Genomic DNA, 18,610 nt, shown 5'->3' with positions numbered 1-18,610 from the left:
ATACAAGCCAATTTACTACCTGATTTCGTATTGTAACGAAGGAAAACAATGTTTAGCAGGTTTATTTCCTTTCAGTCTGTTACTGAAGCTGCAGGAAATACAGCTCTCTGTGTGTGTGTGTGTTTTCTTTTTTAAAATGTGTCTCTCTAATGAGAGCTACTTATTGGAGAAGGCATTCACTTTCCCCTCCGTGGCTGTAGTCTGTGGGAGAGCTCCTAACAAAGTTCTTTGTTAGTGTTTGTAAGACTGGAGATGAGGTTTAATTGAGGGATTTGTGCTGAATGTTCTTTCGCTTTGAGTCTTAGTGCTGCAATGCTTGACGTTTTCCTTTCAACTGCTGCTGGATCAGTGAAGGCAGTGAGAACAGGGTCTGACGGGGGTCCAGGAGCTTTCATTAGCACTGAAGCTGTTGTCATGAGAGGATTTAAAGCACTGAGAAACCTGTATTTGAAAGAAGTCAATATTACCCAAATTAAGACTTGTTTTGGAGAACAAATACTTACTGAGTTGCAGCTTCCCCCCACCAAAGTATTAGGAAAAAAAGTTCCAAAATTTCCAATTTCTTCCATATGTACATTTTTAAAGCTTTATTTTTCAGTATAGTGTCTTGCTCTTTAAAAAACAAAAAACCAAAAAAACCCAAACAAACAAGCAGAAAACTCCACCCCAAATAAAAAACCAAACCACTTTTAAATAAAATGAGCAAGAGATGATCAGACATTGCATGCAGCTATCTAAACCAGCAACGATTTGCTTAACCCCTCATGCTCTAAATCCTTTCTAAACAAACCTTGGATGCTGTAGATCAGCCTGTTCTGTGAAAGCAATAAACCACCTCATAAAAAGGACAATTTATATAGCTGTTTATGCACACAATTTGTTCAGATCAGTTGATTCCATGTGAAAAGCATTTGTTTGTCTGTAATGTAGTACTAAGATACAAGCTCTGAATTCAGCAAGAGTGCTATCTTCTATTTTTAAATATATTTTTAATAAACCCAAATCTTGCTGTTATTAATCAAGTGATCCTACACAGGTACTAACCCATTTTAGTAGGTTTATTGAGAGCATGCAAGTAGCAAAATAATATAAATGCAGCATTTTTAACAGTTTTGAGATTTAGAAAAAAGAAAATTATTCTATACCTTCCAAAATGTGGATTTAATATAGGATTTCTGAAGAGAGAAGTCCAGGTAAGACTGCTGAGGCCAAATGGCCCTAAGGTTGAAGGACTAAAAGCTGGGGACATGGATGGCACAGCCAATGTTGAAAGAGGCATTGACCTCCACGTGTGATCTAGGAGGGGAGAATGACTCAGTGGAACATCCAAAAATAGACCAAGTGGGTGCGTTAAGGAGATTCCCGGAACAGTCCCCAGAATTTCATTTTTTTCACGTTTCCTCCACTTTGCCCTTCTGTTTTGGAACCAGACCTTCAATAAGAAATTATAAAGGCATTAGCTGAACTTACTTTGCAATTTGTCTTACCAGATACTACATCACGTATTGATATGGATAACAAAATAACTACTGTTAAACTAAACCCACTTCTTTAATATAAAAGATCTTCTTGTAATTGCCTTAGTGGGTTTATTACAAAATAAATCACTTTTAAGTATGGTAAATTTGACTACTCTCTGACTGAAGAGTCACATATGTTTTAAAGCCATTGTAATATATTAACCTATCACCTGAAATGCAAAATCAACTATTAAAAATCATCATTCTTCCTTTCATAACCTATTTATTGAAAGTTAAATTTCAATAAAGCTATTCAAGAGGTTGCAATTACACTCAGCAGAAAAGCAGAACATCAAAATTTTGAATTTGGTACTTGAAATTCTTGAGTGTTAACACTCATTCTTTGGTCTTTCCTGCAGCAACCATCATCTTTCAATAGTCAGGTGTCTTACAAAGGAATATCTGAACGTGTGAAATGCCAGGCAGCTGTGCCTGTATGACAGGGAAGACTAGATTCTCCATCAGTATTAGTCCAAGATAGGGGTCTGGTAAGGAAAACTATATTACTTGGATCAGATTATTTTAAATCACTGTTAACCAGTAATCCTAAATATTTTAAGTGGAGCTTAGCTAAGATCTCACAGGAGAAGACCACCAACTCAAAGGTGATAGTGTTTTCTATGAAAAAAATCCAGTTGAAAAGGCAATAACTGTCTCACACTGCACATATGCAGATAGTGCCTTTCCTAAAAAGGATAAATGCTGCAAGAGTGTTCATGTCCTTACTAAATCTTAGGGCTGTTCTTCAGTCTGTTCTTCATAAAGAAGCCTAAAACAAAATCAAATATCTGCTTTTCTGTTTTCTCTGTCCCAAAGCAAATCTATTTGATCACTCAGACATGCACTTTGATTACAGAATAATTTTTTTAATATTACAGGTAATTTTGAGCTTAACCCCAAAATTAAATGTCTCAGATTTTGTATTTCTCAAACTGGAAGGAAATACCAGCATAGATATCTAATAATTACTGTTAGAAAACAACTGGCTTTCCATTCCTATTGGTACAAACTCATCAGTTCAAATGATAACAGGAGTAGACCAATGCCTCATACCTTAGACTGACATGAGAAATAGCTTTCAAAATTTACTGCATAAACTGTAGTCATTAATATTCAGATTAATCATCTTGAACGTTTTGTTAAGCAGTTTTCCTTTGCTTCCAATAAAAGGTTTAAGTTGCCTTTATTCTATTTTCAGACAAATCTGAACTGACAAACTAACCATAACAGAAACTGCTACAACAGTCTTAAGATTTTTATAACTGTAATATCAATGGCAAAATACTCTAGGAAAAGAGTATTACTTAATACTCAAAACTGAGTTTTAAACTATCAAGTTTTGAAGTACATGCTAAATATTACCGAGATTATATTTGCATTACTAGCATCATGCATATCTGACAAGAGATTTGAGTCTTTTATAAAGGAAAATGTGAACATGTAAAATTAGATTGCTTTCTTGCTGCAATTTTCTTTAAAAATGTATCCTATTTAATTGATGTAATATCTAATGATGCTAAAAAAGATACATAAATGTGCATAACTGTATCGTGTTTCTGTTGTAAGTGAATAAGAGGATTGTAATGAGAAAATATGACAAGGATGTCTAGATCAGTTATATCTGTAAGACAGTGTTTTAAAACTGATGCAGTTTAAGGCAGATGAAATACCCATTAAACCTTTTACCCCTCAGGTTAACATGATAAAGTATTCCTTTAACTTTCTTATTTTCTTCCCATTCTAACATATGAATAATGAGAAACATGAATGGCAACAACAGATGCAAATGCTATTGAAGAGCAATCCCAACATGGCTCCAGGTTGTGAAAAGCTTTTGCAGACTCTCTGACTACCTCTTTCCCAAGTTAAGGAATGCACCATCTCCCTCATTCTATAAAAGTAGATTAGGGGGGTGTTGGGTGAGGGGGATCTCTTTGAAATGATCATGGAATGAGCATATATTCATGCCAATTTTTTTCTTATTTTGTTCATTCTCATCTAAGACTCAAAAGGCAAGAACAGGAACAATGCAGTGGCTGGTACCCATTTCAGCTAGTTGACAGAGGGTTCTCCCCAGAGAAGCAAACCTCCATTTGTAGGACACATGGAGGTGAAGAAATGGTCTGACTGCACTGGGTAAGAGTAATTTCTTGAGTTTATACTTGACTAAGCAAAGAGATGCCACTTTCCACGTCAGCTGGTTTAATCAAGTACCATGGGAGAGCATTGGAAGTCTTCATTCTACACAGGATGCCTTATAGAGCAACTATGAGCATGGGCATATGTGGCAAGTATTTGGCGATTACGGTTGTTTAAGAACAGTACATCACTGTTATTCCTTCACATCCCCTTCCCTCCAGGCTGAGCCCAGTTTCCCACAGGGTAGGAACTGGGTTTTGGCTCTGTGCACTGCAAGCTCACACTAAACAACTGTGCTGACTCCATGCTCAGGAGGCTTGTGTTAAGATCTAACATATTAAGGAGGCAGAGGTACCAGGAACTGCTCTTTGCTGTTCCTTCCATCTACTGGGGATGCATCAGCTCTGTTATTTTGCTTGTTAATTCCTTTCTGGCTCCATCAAACACAAGCGTTTCCATTTTTTTTTTTTAGATGAGTCATTAGGAGATGAGTTCCTCTTTGCCATGTACCACTGCACCATTCCTACACAGGGTCTACAGAGTATGTAGCCCACAAAGGGAATTTGACAGAAACAGTTAAAGTAACAGCTTTTCACCCACGTCTTTTTCATTGTTAGATGCCATGTGCAATTGTCAGAGACTGGGACATGTCACTGACTAGGGGTTTTAGTCATTGTGGGTGTTAAGAAGAGTGGAGGATACATAATTTCCCCCCAAGTCCACAAAAGAGCTTGAAAAGTTCATCTAGGTATTCTTTGGGTTAATTATAAAATACCATTCATACTTATAATGCCTTTTTTGAAGATAGTGCTTATTAAAATTAAAAGCTAAAAAAGTTACAGCTTTACAGACTGTAACTGTGGTGTGAACCATCGCAGATCCAGTGACTGGAGTAATGACAAAGTATACAAACAATGATCTGGCATTAACAGTATCAAAGCTATGCAGTAGTAAGCAGGACTGTCACACTGAGCAGCTGCACCAGTTCTCAGTCTTTCACAAGTAGGCACATGCCCAGAGTTGTGCTGGAACAGTCAATATCTGATCTACAGCACAAGCCCAATTTAGTACAATTGTCATTTATATTCAGCTTATAAATACTTGAAAGCCTTCACACCTTTTGAAACAACTTTTTATATATATTTTTAAAATTTTTTTAGGCTATAATTTCTGTATAAAAGGGGGATTTTTAGGTTATCAAGGGATTAATCTAAAGAGAAGGGTTTTTAAGGGATGTTGTTAAGCAGGAGTGCATGGAGTCAGGAAAAGTTACCGGGGTCGTTTGTAGTTTAAGCAAACTGCAGCCTTCAGGTATGCTGAAGTTCTACAGGCATTGCTGCAATCACAGCCCAGCTGGACATAAAATTCTCCTGGACGGGACCTGGCTGTCATATATGAAGGTCAGCTTAATCTTTCATTTGTTTTAACTGGTCATTTAGAAACGTGCCTGTTTTATTGAGCTCAGTTAGACCAAGAGAAGGATGTGGACTCTGCAACCTCAGTAAATAACTTCGGATGCCCCACAGAACCCTTCATTTTTTATAAACAACCTAATTTATTTTTTTTAAATCCTGTTTTAAAACTCAGGAGACAGTACCTGCCTTTCGACCCGTGCAGGAGTCAGCACAAACGGGAGCGAAGGGCAGCCCGGGAATGTCCCTGAGCCGCCACGGAGGTAACGCGCCCCTTTCTCCGTGCCTTCAGCACCACCCGCCGCGGACAGGACGCGTGTCCGGCACCGCCGCCGTTCCCCTCTCGCCCGGCTGAACCACAGGGAAAGCCCGCTGTGTTCAACGCTGTCCCGCCCCTCGTCCCCTCCGGCACTCACCTGCACCCGGGCTTCCGTCAGGTCAAGGCGCAGGGCCAGCTCCTCTCTGCGGGAGGAACACGCGGTTAGAGCCGGAGCTTGCCCGCCGTCCCGGCACGGCCCCGCCCGCCCCTCCCGCCGCTACCTGGTGAACACGTCGGGGTAGTGGGACTTGCAGAAGGCGCGCTCCAGCTCCTCCAGCTGGAACGTGCTGAACGTGGTGCGGTACCGCCGCTGCTTCCTCTTCACCGGCCCCGGTGCCCCGGAGCCGGGCGGGCGCTCCTCGCGCTGCTCCGCCTGCGGCTCCTCCGCGGGGCTGCGCGCTCGGCCGGGCCGCGGCGTCTCCGCGCGTTCGGCGCCTGCGGGAGACAACCGCGGAGTTACTGGGGTGGGCGGGCGTGGAGAGGCCCCGCTGCCCCTCGCCGGGCCACCTCTCACCGTGACACCCTCCCCGCCGCCCCTCACCGTGCCGGCCCGCGGCGGGGCCCCGGCCCAGGATGCTGTCGATGAAGTAGGAGGTGAGGAGGTGCAGGGCCGGCGGGGCGGCGGGGGCCGCGCTCTGCATGGCTGCGGGCAGGGCCCCCGCGCCGCGCCGCGTTTTATGGGCGCGGGCAGCGCCCGGCTCCGCGCCCCAGCATTAGCATTTCATTAACGCGTGGCGTCAAGGCCGGGGGTGGGACGCGCCGTGCCCCGCTCGCCGCGCAGGAGCCGGGCCGCCTCCCCCGGGCGGGAGCAGAGAGCCGCCCCGTCGGGGCTGCCCTGCGGCCGCTCACTGCCCTGGGGCCGGTCCGGCCGCTCGCTCCGCTCCCCCAGGCCGGCGATAACTTTCCCAAGCCTCGTTCGGGGGCGCGGGGCGGCTGCGGTGAAGTTGTGCCGGTGCCCGCCGCGGTGCGGGAGAGCCGTGCCCGGCTCCTCGAGAGCTGCGGTTCGGTCCGCAGTGAGGACCGAGAGACCTCGGCTGAGGCCCGGGAATGAGGGAGAAGAGTCATTCGTGTTTACCTTTATTGCTCCTGATGACCTTACATTTGTGGAATTCAGCTTTTTAAGGCTGACCTTGCAAAGTACCGTGTGCCAGCAGGTGAAGGGAAAGTGCACAAACCTATGCGAGACTGAGTCCTTTTCCCTGGAGGTCTCTAATTCCATTCCTGCTATAATTCTGTTGTCAGTGCTGTTACGGCAATGGTTCCTCAACAGGAGGCCTGGAAACGATTTCCTGCACAGGGAGACTTCCAGCAGTTATGTGATCTTACCGTGGTGTATTGATAGAGACTGTCATGGAATTAGATGACAAAACGACTTGAACCTGAAATCTTGATTTTGGGGAACAAGAATGAAATACTACTTTCTAGAGAGTCTTACAGAGAGTACAGCAGAAAAGGGCTAAGAACCTCCAAACCCCAAAACTAGTGGCTGAAAGCTGAAGCCAGACAGATTTAAATTAGAAATGAGGTAAGATCTAAAAATCTGCGTGTTTATATCTAAGTTTTGAAACAAAAGTAGTGGAGTTGTGTGTTCTCCGTCTTCATAGCAAGGCTGGATTAGTTTACATTCTAGCTGAAGAGGCATAGAGGCTGTCAGTACAGAAATGTTTCCTGACTCCGTGACCTGTCAAAAATCCTTTGGTTACTCCTGGCATTGCAGCCCACAGGCTATTTTCCTCTCCTCTCCTCTCCTCTCCTCTCCTCTCCTCTCCTCTCCTCTCCTCTCCTCTCCTCTCCTCTCCTCTCCTCTCCTCTCCTCTCCTCTCCTCTCCTCTCCTCTCCTCTCCTCTCCTCTCCTCTCCTCTCCTCTCCTCTCCTCTCCTCTCCTCTCCTCTCCTCTCCTCTCCTCTCCTCCCCTCCCCTCCCCTCTCCTCCCCTCTCCACTATGTGACTGATTTAGTGCTTCTGTTTTTGTACTGACAGAACTCCTTGCTATCTCTCTGTTCTACTGCAGGGCTCTTCTTTGACTCAGACCTTGATTTCATTCCTTTTGCTACAACAATTTGGTTTGGCCTGAAGCAATACCTTTGTGAACCTGTTCCTGTGGCATCCTCTGTGAGAAGGTTTGGGGCAACACTTTGTGATACAAACTCTTGAAAAAGTAAGGTACCTGTATTAAAGATGACTCTGGGTAACATTTATAGAAAGTGCTTTTTTTTACATGGCATTTTCTTGACATTTCCTAATTTATTGCCCTATTCATATTAGTTGGAAAAACAAGTGGCACATTTGTGTTGGGAAAAACAATGATTCTATGCATCCTACGGACCAAATACTGTCATTTCCAGGAAACAAGATTTGAGTAATCTAATTTCCTCTGACTAAAGAAGCTGTCAGAATTTCATAAGGAATGTCCTGGATGTGAAATAGCCAGTGATATGCTTATTTTATAGTTATAAATGTGTTACTGTTGCACTCTGTGGTCAAAGAGAAGCCCCTGCATCTTGAAGAGCATGCCCAGGAATTCCAATGGGATCTCCCAAAAGCCAGAAGTGACTAATTTTCATTACTTCTGTGTTCCAAACAAACCAAATCTGTGAACAACAGGAGACAAAGCTTCTGTGAGGAGCTGCAGGGGTGGCTTCTGTGAGCAGCTTCCCACACATACAACAAGCCAATGCCAGCTGACTCCAGGATGTCCCTGCTGCTGGCCAAAGTTGAGTTCATCAGCAATACTGGTAGCACCTCTGGGACGACCGAATTAAGAAAGGGATAAAAAACCTGCACAACAGCAACTTCAACCAGAGGGAGGAGAAAATATGAGAACAGCTCTGTGGACACCCAGGTCAGGGAAGAAGGGCAGGGAGGTTCTTCATGTGCCAGAGCAGATTCCCCTGCTGCATGTGGTACAAGGCCATGGTGAGGCAGCTGTGCCTCTGGAGCCCATGGGCATCCATGGTGGAGCAGAGATCCACCTGCAGTCCAGGGAGAACCCCAAGCTGGAGCAGGTGGATGTACCAAAAGGAGTTTATGAACCCCTGGGGGCCAGTGCAGGAGCAGGTTTGCTGGCCGGACTTGTGACCCCATGGGGGACCCACTTAAGAACAGTCTGTTCTTCAAGGACTGCAGCCTGTGGTGGAAGAGACCCATACTGGAGAAGAACCAGGACAACTGAGCCCACTTGTCCAAAGGGATATGATGTCTGCTCAGCAATAAAGGCTAAGGTAAAAGGTTGTAGGGTATTTATTATTATGGAATTTGTCTTCAAGAACAGCTGCCACATAGACTGAAGCCCTGCTTCCCTGAAAGTAGCTGAACATTGCCTGCTAATGGGAAATAGAGAATAAATATTTTGTCTTCCTTTGCTTCTGTGTTTGGCCTCTGCTTTTGCATTATTAAATTGTCTTTATTTTAATCCATGATTATTTTCATCCTATTTTCTCCCTTCCCTGTCAAAGAGGGGAGACAGCAGCTTGGTAGGCAACTTGTGTTTAGCCAAAGTAAACCCACAATACATTTGTATTTTTCAGATGTCCTCAGGCAGGTCACATTTTTTCTGCTGACTGATGTTTGAGTTGTTATTTTGGATTTGTATTGTGTCTTGTTGTAAGCTGAGCAGCCTATGACATAATTGCTGCATAATGTCATTAAAAATGCCCTAAAAGAGTGTGATTTAACTACATTTTCATTACTTTGTGCTTAACCAACCTTGGTGCTACTGCTTTCTTGGTTTTCTTTGACTCCCATACAAAGTAAAATATGACAGATGAATCATAAAGCTCACCTTGTCCACTGAGTGTTGAAAGTTGAAGCATATACATCTGTTTGTGGATGATAGCAGAGTTGCTTGTAACTGCAGGAGAGGCACTGGTGTTTGCTGTGTTTGAAATGTCTATTAGCATGTTGATAATGTATTTCAGCATTCTTTATTCTGCCTTAAATGCATAAATATATGTCAATGGAATTTAATATTTAGGCTTAGAAAACAATCCTGTCCATTTCTACATTGAAAAAAAGTTCTGAGATTAAATATGTAATGAGGTTAACAGGAAAAATTTCTTGGAAGAGTATCCACGGAGTTGGTTTGATAGCTCAGCATGGATCTTTATTGGCTTGCAGAGGGAAAATAGCTACTAACTTGAGAATTAAGTGCAAAACTTGGGTAAAGCAGAAGTGATTCTGATGAGAACTCTGCATTGACTGTGGCTGTTATTCTAAGAAACAGATGAAAAGTGCTGAGAACCTTTAATGCCAATATACCTCTTCAGACTGTTCATATTCTTATTAACACAACCAGTTTCTTATTCTATTTCTGTTTTACACAGAGGCCTGAAGATCTGCATGAACTTGAAGATCAGCACCTCTCTTTCATTTTATGGGATTAGTTTTAGGTTATGTGTGGCAATCCTGTAAATACTGGGGAAATGCAAGACTGCATGTTGTGGTACAGCCTTAGTTGGTTTCTCTCAAGCCAATTGATACTTATTATGCCAGCTGCACCAGAGTGCAGTAACTCTTTTGTAATGGAATCACAGTAAGCTGGTTTCCCATTTCAGTTAATAACTTGTGAAAAGAATGTAAGTGCTTTTTGCTGATTAGGCATACGTGACTGCTTGGAAAAAAAATGTGTGTGCAGTACATGGCAATTCAGCTCTCCTTTCTGTGCTGCATATTCAAAAGCACAATAAAATATTAGTTGAAAGAAGAATAAGATAAGAATTGGAATGTTGCTGACCATGGAAAAGGCATTGTGTTGAGATGGCAGACACTGCTGTCACTGTGCTCATTCTGACCAACTCATCTGGAGCAGATGTCCCTCTCTTGTGTTCCCATCCAAATCTCTTGACAGTCTCACGTTCAGATCTCTTCCTTCTCCCTCTGCAGACCTTTGATTTTATGCAGGCAAATAAACTGAGAGGCTCAGTCTTTCCTTTGTGTATTTGGTTCTTGAAGGAGATGGATCATTTGTGAAAGTCTGGCATGTAAGAGGTTGAGGTTCCCGCTGAAGTGATATAAAACTATTGTGAGATATGTGGAATGACCTAAACATACTGCTCTGAGTGTTGTCTCAGCAGCTGCTGTCTGTAATACACTATTTCTCAAACCCTTTAGGTGAAAAGTGAAGAGCTCTTTAGGTACCTCTAGCAGTGCTGTTATGATAAAATGATATTTAATGGATCTGCTAAAGCCACTCCTTTGGGGTCAAAATTAAATGAGCCTCTCATCTCTTCTAAAAGGTTAAAAAAAAAAAAAGTATGTTTTAACATCTCAAAGCTTCTAGACTCTACATTTATAGAGCAAAAAAAATGGTAGAACCTAGGATCTCAGAAGTACAAGAATTTATAAAAAGCATGCAGTATTAATTTGTTTTATTTTGAAAGTGCTAGATAACAGACTAAAAAAACCCCATTTAAATCTCTGTTTAAGGGTTCATATTTTACTATTTCTGAGGGGTGTCAGTCCACTATAATGTTTGCATATTCCTAGAATGAAAATTACTTTTTTTCTCAAATTACTTTATTTAGTAGCTGACTATGAATGTTGGACTAGACATAGAAGACCGCATTCCTTCTTCCTTTGCTGGCCCTTGGCAACAAATCACCACTTCTATGTGCATCATTTATTAGTATGTGAAATTGGAGTGGTCACACACTCTTTGCTACTAAATTATCTCTGGGAAAGCTGTGTCTGTTTAATTCACAGCTGAGGTTTACCCATTTACAATTGAAAAATGTGTTGCATCCATAAAATACAAGCTACATATGTTCTCTTTTTAAGCCCTAAATATAACCTTGTGTTAGCTTCAAAATGACCACTGGAAAATCTATTTCTGATTACTTTTTTCTGTATTGCCATGATTATTTTAAAAATAAATCTTTATCAGGTGTGTTCTTCAATATTGTTTGAAGTCATCTGGTGCATATTTACGCAGATATGGAGCTTTCCAGTTCTTCCTAAATGCTATGGGTACTGTGACCCATCCCAACTCACTTTACAGACTGGGACTGAAGTCAGGAAACTTCAGAGTTGTGAACTGTCCAGTAATATGCAAGGGAGGTTCTGCTACAATCTCTGTGTTATCTGTGTTTCAGTCTTCCACAAATGTAATAAATAATTCTTGTTTCACTCTAGTATTTATAACAATTTTGCTACTGCCCTTATGGAGATTTGACGCATGGAGAGGTGGAATGGTGCAGGAAATTTGGGCAGTTCTCTATATAAAGTGGTTGCCCATGTTCAGCCTTACTGACTGAACTATCCAATTTCCCCTTTAATATACCCTCTTTAGTACACTGGACATATAGGAGGCATAACTGTAGAAATCCACAACATCTGTATCTGTTCCCATAACAAAAGTGTGAATGAAGTAGCCAGTCAATATATCAGAGTTTGTAGAGGTACAGTTCTTTTACTGCCTCCATGTGCTCACAGCTATTCAATAATACTCTGGATGTTTAGTAGAAAGCAAATGTCACTGTGGTTAAATTCCTTCACTGTTTTGCAGATTCTTCACTGACTCCCTTTTGTCTTTTCAAAGATCAGAAAGCCCTGTGTTTGGTAATAGAGTGATTTGGAAACTCCTCTGGTGGATTTATTGAGGTACAGGGTCTGGGCTTGTGGGATTATAGCACAGGTTTCTGACCACAACAGTTCTGCTGCTTATTCATGACTGCAAATACAATGGGAATCAGGCCTGGGTTGTGTTCAACTCTAAAGGTCATAGAATGGTTTGGGTTGGAAGGTACTTTAAAGATCACCTCATCCCAACTTCCCTGCTGGGCAGAAACACCTTCCACTAGATCAGGTTGCTCCAATCCCCATCCAACCTGGCCTTGAAGATTTCCAGGGATGGGACAGCCTCAGCTTCTCTGTGCAGTGCCATGGCACCCTAACATGGAAGAATTTCTTCCAAATATCCAACATCAACCTCTTCTCTCCCATTTAAAAGCTATTTCCCTATGTCTTAACCCTAGACACACATGTGACAAATCTCTCAATCTTTCTTGAAATCTCCTTTCAGGTACTGGAAGGCTACCCTGAAGGTCACCCTGAAGCCTTCCCCTGAATCCCCAGGCTGAACAATCCCAGTTCTCTTAGCCTTTCCTTGCAGAAGAGAGGTTCCATCCCTCTAATCATGTGTCATTCTGAGCTATAGTACTCTTAGTAGCTGCAAGCACCTGGAGTCTGTCAGGGGTGGTGTTTGTGACAGCTGTTGACAATAACAGAGGGAAGTAACTGTTATCTACAGCTGAGCTGACCTCTCAGTACTCCACAGGGATATTAGAGAAAAAAAAGTAAATCTGTTTGCTTTAAATTGCAAAGAGTTAATAACTTCGTTCCACAGGTTGAAAGCTTGGAGGATGTATTTATGTTAGTCATTTGGCTTTTTTTATTTTATGAACCAGTTCTGAACAGCAAACACCGTATAAAATTATTCAGTAATTAGCTTTTGGGAATTTAAATAGAATAAATCCTTGAAAGGAAACAATAAGGAGTGAAGACCTGAACTGAACGAATCCCTCAACCTCATGTTGGAAACCATTTGTGGAGGGGGGTACAAATACAGCCTGGATTTGAGTCAGGTGACACCAGCCCAATGATTTTATCCAAGAGGAAGGTGAGTCTGAGGCAGAGGGTTTTCTTCTCCTCCTCGAAAGTTTGTTTCCATCTTTATGAACCAGTGTTTAAGGATATGTAAGGTGCTGTGTTAAGAGTGGAAACTGGCATAGAGTGTAGCTGCTACAGATTGGAGGTCAATGTGCTTAAGCATCTGCTCGATTGCTCTGCTGGAATAGGATATTAACTGTTGCTGTTAACAGTAGTTTCGTAATATTTCAGCAGCTACCTGTAGCTAGCTGGATTTATATATAATCATTATAACTATTCAGTTTTGTAATGTAGAAAGAGATTTGATGATTGTAGGAGAAGGTAGGTGGAGTGGGGGGAGAGAAAGAAGGAAGGAATGACCAGGGAGGCCTTCCTGTACTTTTCTCTCTTTTTTGTCATGTGTGCTGCACAAGAGGAGATTCAGGGGTTTTTAGGGAGCTATTTTTTGGTAGAGTTTTAATGAAAAATCACAGTATGCTGCCATTAAAAGCAGTGTGTGCTGTCAGAAGGACGTATTTCCTCATCGGTCCCTGCTCCCACATGTACACCTGATACACCAGGAAAGGTTTAGCAATTTCTTCCAAATATCCTATTCACACTGCTTTGATGAGCCTGCAGGCTCCTTCCCATCAGGATTGCGTTGCTTTTACCCTCCTGTGGCATCAGCCTGCGTGTCTCTCTTCTTCAGGTGAGATCTGCAGCTTCGGCTGTCTTTGAAGAGAGCAATGCAACAGTGTGAATGTGAGGGGACACCTTTCTCAAACAAGAAGCCTGTCCCCTTTTTTGCTTTGAGCACCGGTGTGCTGTATAAAAACACTCTATAAACTCCTAGCCTGACTGCGGTCACAGTTCATGACTACATCGAGCAGTTTACTTCTTCTTTGGCAGAGCTTAAGGAAGGTGAACTCTGCGCTCCCTCTTGTGGTACATGTAGAAATGTGAAGAAAGTTTGGAGAAACTGCCTGTAGCAGTGAGGGAAGTTGATTTGTGCTCGTTTTACTTAGCATCCTGTGACAGAATAAAGTGAGATTTCTGATGTTACCCGAAGTGCTGTGAAAGCAAAACCTTTTCTTAGGTCAAAACACAGACCTGAAGCAAATAGCTTTCTAAAGCAAGGCAAAATACTGGATTTTATTGTAGCTTTCCAATAGTCAGGGAATGCAAAATTGTGAAATACAGTTAGGTATGTGCTCTGTTGATTGATTTTTACATATATGCACATGAACGAACAGCTTAGGAATATTTACATCACACTAGCTATATTTTTATGTCACTTCCTGCAGACCTTTATGCCATTTAGTGTATTTTTTCCTTTCCCTTACTTCTTCTTCAGGTTTGTCATCCAATAGCAGAAAATTAATTCATTTTGCAAAGCATTAGCCTGCTTGGCCCTAGACTTTACAAAACATTTGCATTAGATGTGCAAAGATACTTATCCCATAGGTGGAAATTATGTGCAGTCCAGAGATGAGAAATGGAATAGCAACAGAGAGCTATGTCCCAGATTACTGCAGGTTGCTCTAACTGTAAAGACGCTGCATTTTCTTGGACTCCGTAATGCCACTTGTGATAATGTGTTTTTCTGGAAATATTTGTTCCCTCAGAAAAGAATTTTTTTTTTTTTACTTTAGAGTGAAGCATTATGCAAAGTCATCCACAGGGTGAGGAGCTTGGTTTCCAGGGGACTTCACTATTTGTGCATGTTTAGCTTCGTGTCTCTGCCATGGGCTGCAGTGTTCTTGCATACACACGTGTGAGTGCCCAGAGCCTGCAGGACCCCAGGTACCCTGCAGTAGTGAACTGGTGCAAAGTTTGATCTTGGAGTTAAGTGAGACTTAACTGGAGAGGCAAGTGAGGAGTATCAGACTGGTGAGTGGTTATGTAGTTGTTAAAGATGTAACTGGTGTTACCCAGTTGCAGAAGAGAAACAGGTCTAGCTCAATTGTACAGAATTAATGCAACAGTATGACTGTGGTTTTGGCCCAATAATAGTTTTAAGGAATAATGGTATCACTGCCTAAACAGGCTAATAATATTCTGCAGATTGTATCATGACTTCCCTTCTCTGTTGAGCATAATTGTATCCATTAAATGTCTGCAGCCTCCAATACCATCCAATATCACCAATTGTCTTGTGGATGGTATGAACCATTGATGTTGGTTAGATAGAGTGGGATTTTGAGAAGGTGGGATAGAGTTAATTTTCTCTACAGTAGTTGTTTTGGGCCCAGGGCTTGAATTTGTGCTGGAAGCAGTGCTGATAGCTCAGAGATGTTTTTGTTACTGCTGAGCAGGGTTTACCCTGAGCCAAGGCCTTCTCTGCTCCTCACCCCAGCCCAGCAGCGAGAGGCGGGGGGTGCACAAGGAGCTGGGAGGGGACACAGCCAGGACAGCTGACCCCAGCTGACCCAAGGGATATCCCAGACCATGCGGCCTCATGCTCAGCACATACCTGGGGGAGAAGGAGGAACGGGGGGCATTTGGAGTGATGGCGTTTGTCTTCCTGAGTCACTGTATGTGTAATGGAGCCCTGCTGTCCTGGGGATGCTGAGAACCTTCCTGCCTTGGGGAAGTGGGAAATGAGCTCCTGGTTTTGATTTGCTTGTGTGTACAGCTTTTGGTTTCCTATGAAGCTGTCTTTTTCCCAACAGAGTATTCTCACATTTACTTTCTCCTTCCTCCATCCCACTGGGTGGCTGTGTGGTGCTTAGTTGCTCTCTGGGGTTAAACCACAACAGTGGTAAAATTTTAGCATCAATGAAAGACTCTGTTTTTGATGTGGCTCACTTGGCAATTCCAAGCAAAATTGCTTTGCATTTCTCTTTGCTGCAATTTAAAGAATTTGATTTTGCCGCAGAAAATTTATGTAGATATTTGTAGTTTTCTGCTGGGTAGAGGAAAAACCATGCAAAGAAGTCAATGATTACCTTATCTGGATGAGAAGCTGGGCTTTAGCCCGAAAGTGCTCTAAGCAATGGCTCATTGACTGAGCCATTGGGACTTATGTTCAGGCAGTACAAGCTGTTGTAATTGTGGAACACCCTGAAGTGTCTTGGTTTTAAAAGTCACTTAGGAACATAATCCTGAGCATGTTAAAGCAGATAGGTGTTTCATATTTTTCCAAGGTGTGGCTATCATGAAGCTGCAGATTTGCAGAGATACAGAAATAAATATTTCTCTGGTGTGAAGTTTTGCTTAATGATGGGACATGTTTCAAAACATACATGAGATCTACTGAAGTATTCATTGCCCAGGTAACCCCCCTTAAACCCTTCACTGTATGAGCAGTAGAAGATGGATGCTTAAGCAAAGAACTGGACTACCTAGAGAAGTGGGTGAAAACTCTCACAGGGAATTGGAGGAACAAAACACAGTAAAAGATGTTCTGCTTAATTAAAAAAAAGTCACTGAACCAGACTGAATTTAAACAGTTTCTGTGAAAAACCTATCTCATGGGTGTTAGAAGTGTGAGCTGCTGTTTGCCATTGGGATGCAGTTGTTCCAGCTACTGTCAGCTTTGGAATATGTTAGCTACAATTTGAAGGGACAAATCTGTTTCTTTCTTTTCAATCCTTAAGCACCTCAATGATGCTATCCCTATGCATTTACACCTCAGGGGGAAGGACCCAAATGATTAAAAGAGTGGCCTGTAGATCCCTGAGGTTAAAATAAATAACTAGTGCCATGGACTCCTGTTTACTTTCAGTCTTGGATCTGTTCAGGAAACACCTTTGTCCACTGCTCCCAGTACCTGCAAGTAGTATGTCTCTTTTTCCTCTTGAAAATGAAAACCTGAGCTTCTGATGAGCTCATGTGAGACTAGTAATTGGGTCTTTAAAACAGACCCATGAAATAGTGCACCACTTGTGGTGAGTTATGGGAGCACTGACAATGCTTTAAACAAGGGCTCTGCCATAATTCTTGCTGCCCATTGCCTGGTGAACATGGACATGTGCTGCTCTCCTTCCTAGTATTGAGGCGAGGGTGTTACAATTACTGAGAAATGAAGCAGATTTATTTTTACATTAACCTGCTACATAAATATCTTTTATACAGTTCAGCTGATTCACGGTTCTCATTAAAGGATTAAACTTGCTACTTTGTCTCTTTATCATGTTGATAGACCTGTTAAATGAAATCCGGAGAGATCAGACAGTTCAGTCCTGTGGCCAATGGCAGCTTTTCACAGCAAAGATTTCTGGCTGGGTTGTACGTGCCAAATGTTCGGGCAGCTTGTGCTTATCAGCATCCATTATACTTTTTGTTGACTTGGACCATTAATAACCTGTCAGATTAGGTAATTAGGCTGTCGCGAGTAGCCAGGGAAAATTGTTTTTCCTAACTGATGGTATGGGTTGTGCTGTTGTGCAGATAAGCACTCGGTCAAATGGCAGTTCAGGCAATTTTTAACTGGCCTTGCTGATGAATGCAAAAGTAGTGCTGAGACATGAGAGCCAGATAACAACAGAGGGACAGCCGCAAAATAAAATTACCTGGCACTTTCGAAATTCTCTCCAAATAAGACACTTCTTGCTGTTCTGGTTCTGAAAATCTGCATGTAGGAGCAGCCATGTTAATTTCTATGCTGTGATGGTTTTACAAGCATTGTTCCATTCTTCTGAATTAAATCTCATCCCAGACTTGGTGGAATCAGAGGGATTCTCTCAAGATGGTGTCATTTTACCCCGTAGTAAAGCTGGCTGCTGTTCTGAGAGTCTCTTTGTTCAGTGACCTTCTTTCTTTGGCACTGATGGAGACTGTTGTGCCTAGGAAATGCTTCAGCAGTTAGTAGGTGCAGGAAAGGTCTCTGTATTCTGTTGAAGCTGGGATCCCAGCTCTTGGGAGAAGGGCATTTATCTATTTCTAGAAGCAAGCTTCATTGTGAAAAGGCTGTGTGTTTTGGCAACATCTGTCAAATAAGTTTAGTTATGTGAAAATTTTCTGCTGAAACATAAAATTAATGTTCCTGAAAAGCCATTTGGGTTTTCCATGATTAAGGGCTTATGTTCTTGAAGCTTGCTTCATTTGGGCCAACTTATAAGATGGCTGCAAGAGTCATAGGAGCAACTTAATTCTGTAAGATTGGTAAGATGAATGAATGCATGCACAGAAAGCTGTTTTATGAGAGAATTTAATATACTCATTCCTCTGACTTGGAATGACATATGGGAGGGAAGCAAACCAGCACAGAAATCGTGAATTGTCCAGACCTGATTGTACTGATGCTGACAGATTCCCACAATGGGTTGAAATGTTGGCAGGAAAACATGCTCAGCTGCCCTGTCATACTGACTCACAGGAACATGGAGAAAATAAGTTGTGGTTGTGTGAAGGAGGTGGATGGATGCAGTGGCAGAGGGCTGGAACGACCTTTACACTTGTAAATCTCCAGTGAATATCTTGAAAGACATGACTTGTTCTGGCTGACACCTCCCTCTGCACGCTCTTCTTGCAGCCCAGGTAAGTGCAGTGGATCTGCACCCTGGCTGTCTCTACTGAGCCTTGCTCCTTGGGTCCAGACACTTGACAGAGACTCGTAGCTGTCTGCCATCCTTTGCCAGCTGAGAGAACGCTGAGATTAATGTGGCATAAACTTGACCACCTCAAAGTAAAAA

At 42.4% G+C, this 18,610-nt stretch overlaps 1 protein-coding gene across 1 annotated transcript; it reads right to left on the bottom strand.

Moving 5' to 3' along the window:
- Window positions 1-215: 215 nt before the first annotated feature.
- On the bottom strand, window positions 216-6,031 carry LOC134049997 (homeobox protein ARX-like). Its single transcript, XM_062502794.1, has 5 exons — window positions 5,932-6,031; window positions 5,612-5,825; window positions 5,488-5,533; window positions 1,284-1,432; window positions 216-585 (listed from the first exon to the last, which is right to left on the bottom strand). The coding sequence occupies exons 1-5, from the start codon at window positions 6,029-6,031 to the stop codon at window positions 216-218; spliced, it is 879 nt and encodes a 292-aa protein (XP_062358778.1).
- Between the last annotated feature and the right edge of the window lie 12,579 nt (window positions 6,032-18,610).

The sequence above is a fragment of the Cinclus cinclus genome, chromosome 15, assembly GCF_963662255.1.
Source record: "Cinclus cinclus chromosome 15, bCinCin1.1, whole genome shotgun sequence".
Taxonomy (NCBI): domain Eukaryota; kingdom Metazoa; phylum Chordata; class Aves; order Passeriformes; family Cinclidae; genus Cinclus; species Cinclus cinclus.
The sequence above is the reverse complement of the archived record's forward strand: the minus strand, read 5'-3'. Positions and strand labels throughout refer to the sequence as shown.

What these genes read in the sequence shown, in the direction of transcription:
- LOC134049997 (XM_062502794.1), bottom strand. Translation starts at nt 6,031, where the DNA reads ATGCAGAGCGCGGCCCCCGCCGCCCCGCCGGCCCTGCACCTCCTCACC. An exon ending in CCCCGCCGCGGGCCGGCACG is followed by an intron (nt 5,826 to 5,931) that starts GTGAGGGGCGGC and finishes TGTCTCCCGCAG; the next exon opens with GCGCCGAACGCGCGGAGACG. An exon ending in TACCCCGACGTGTTCACCAG is followed by an intron (nt 5,534 to 5,611) that starts GTAGCGGCGGGA and finishes TTCCTCCCGCAG; the next exon opens with AGAGGAGCTGGCCCTGCGCC.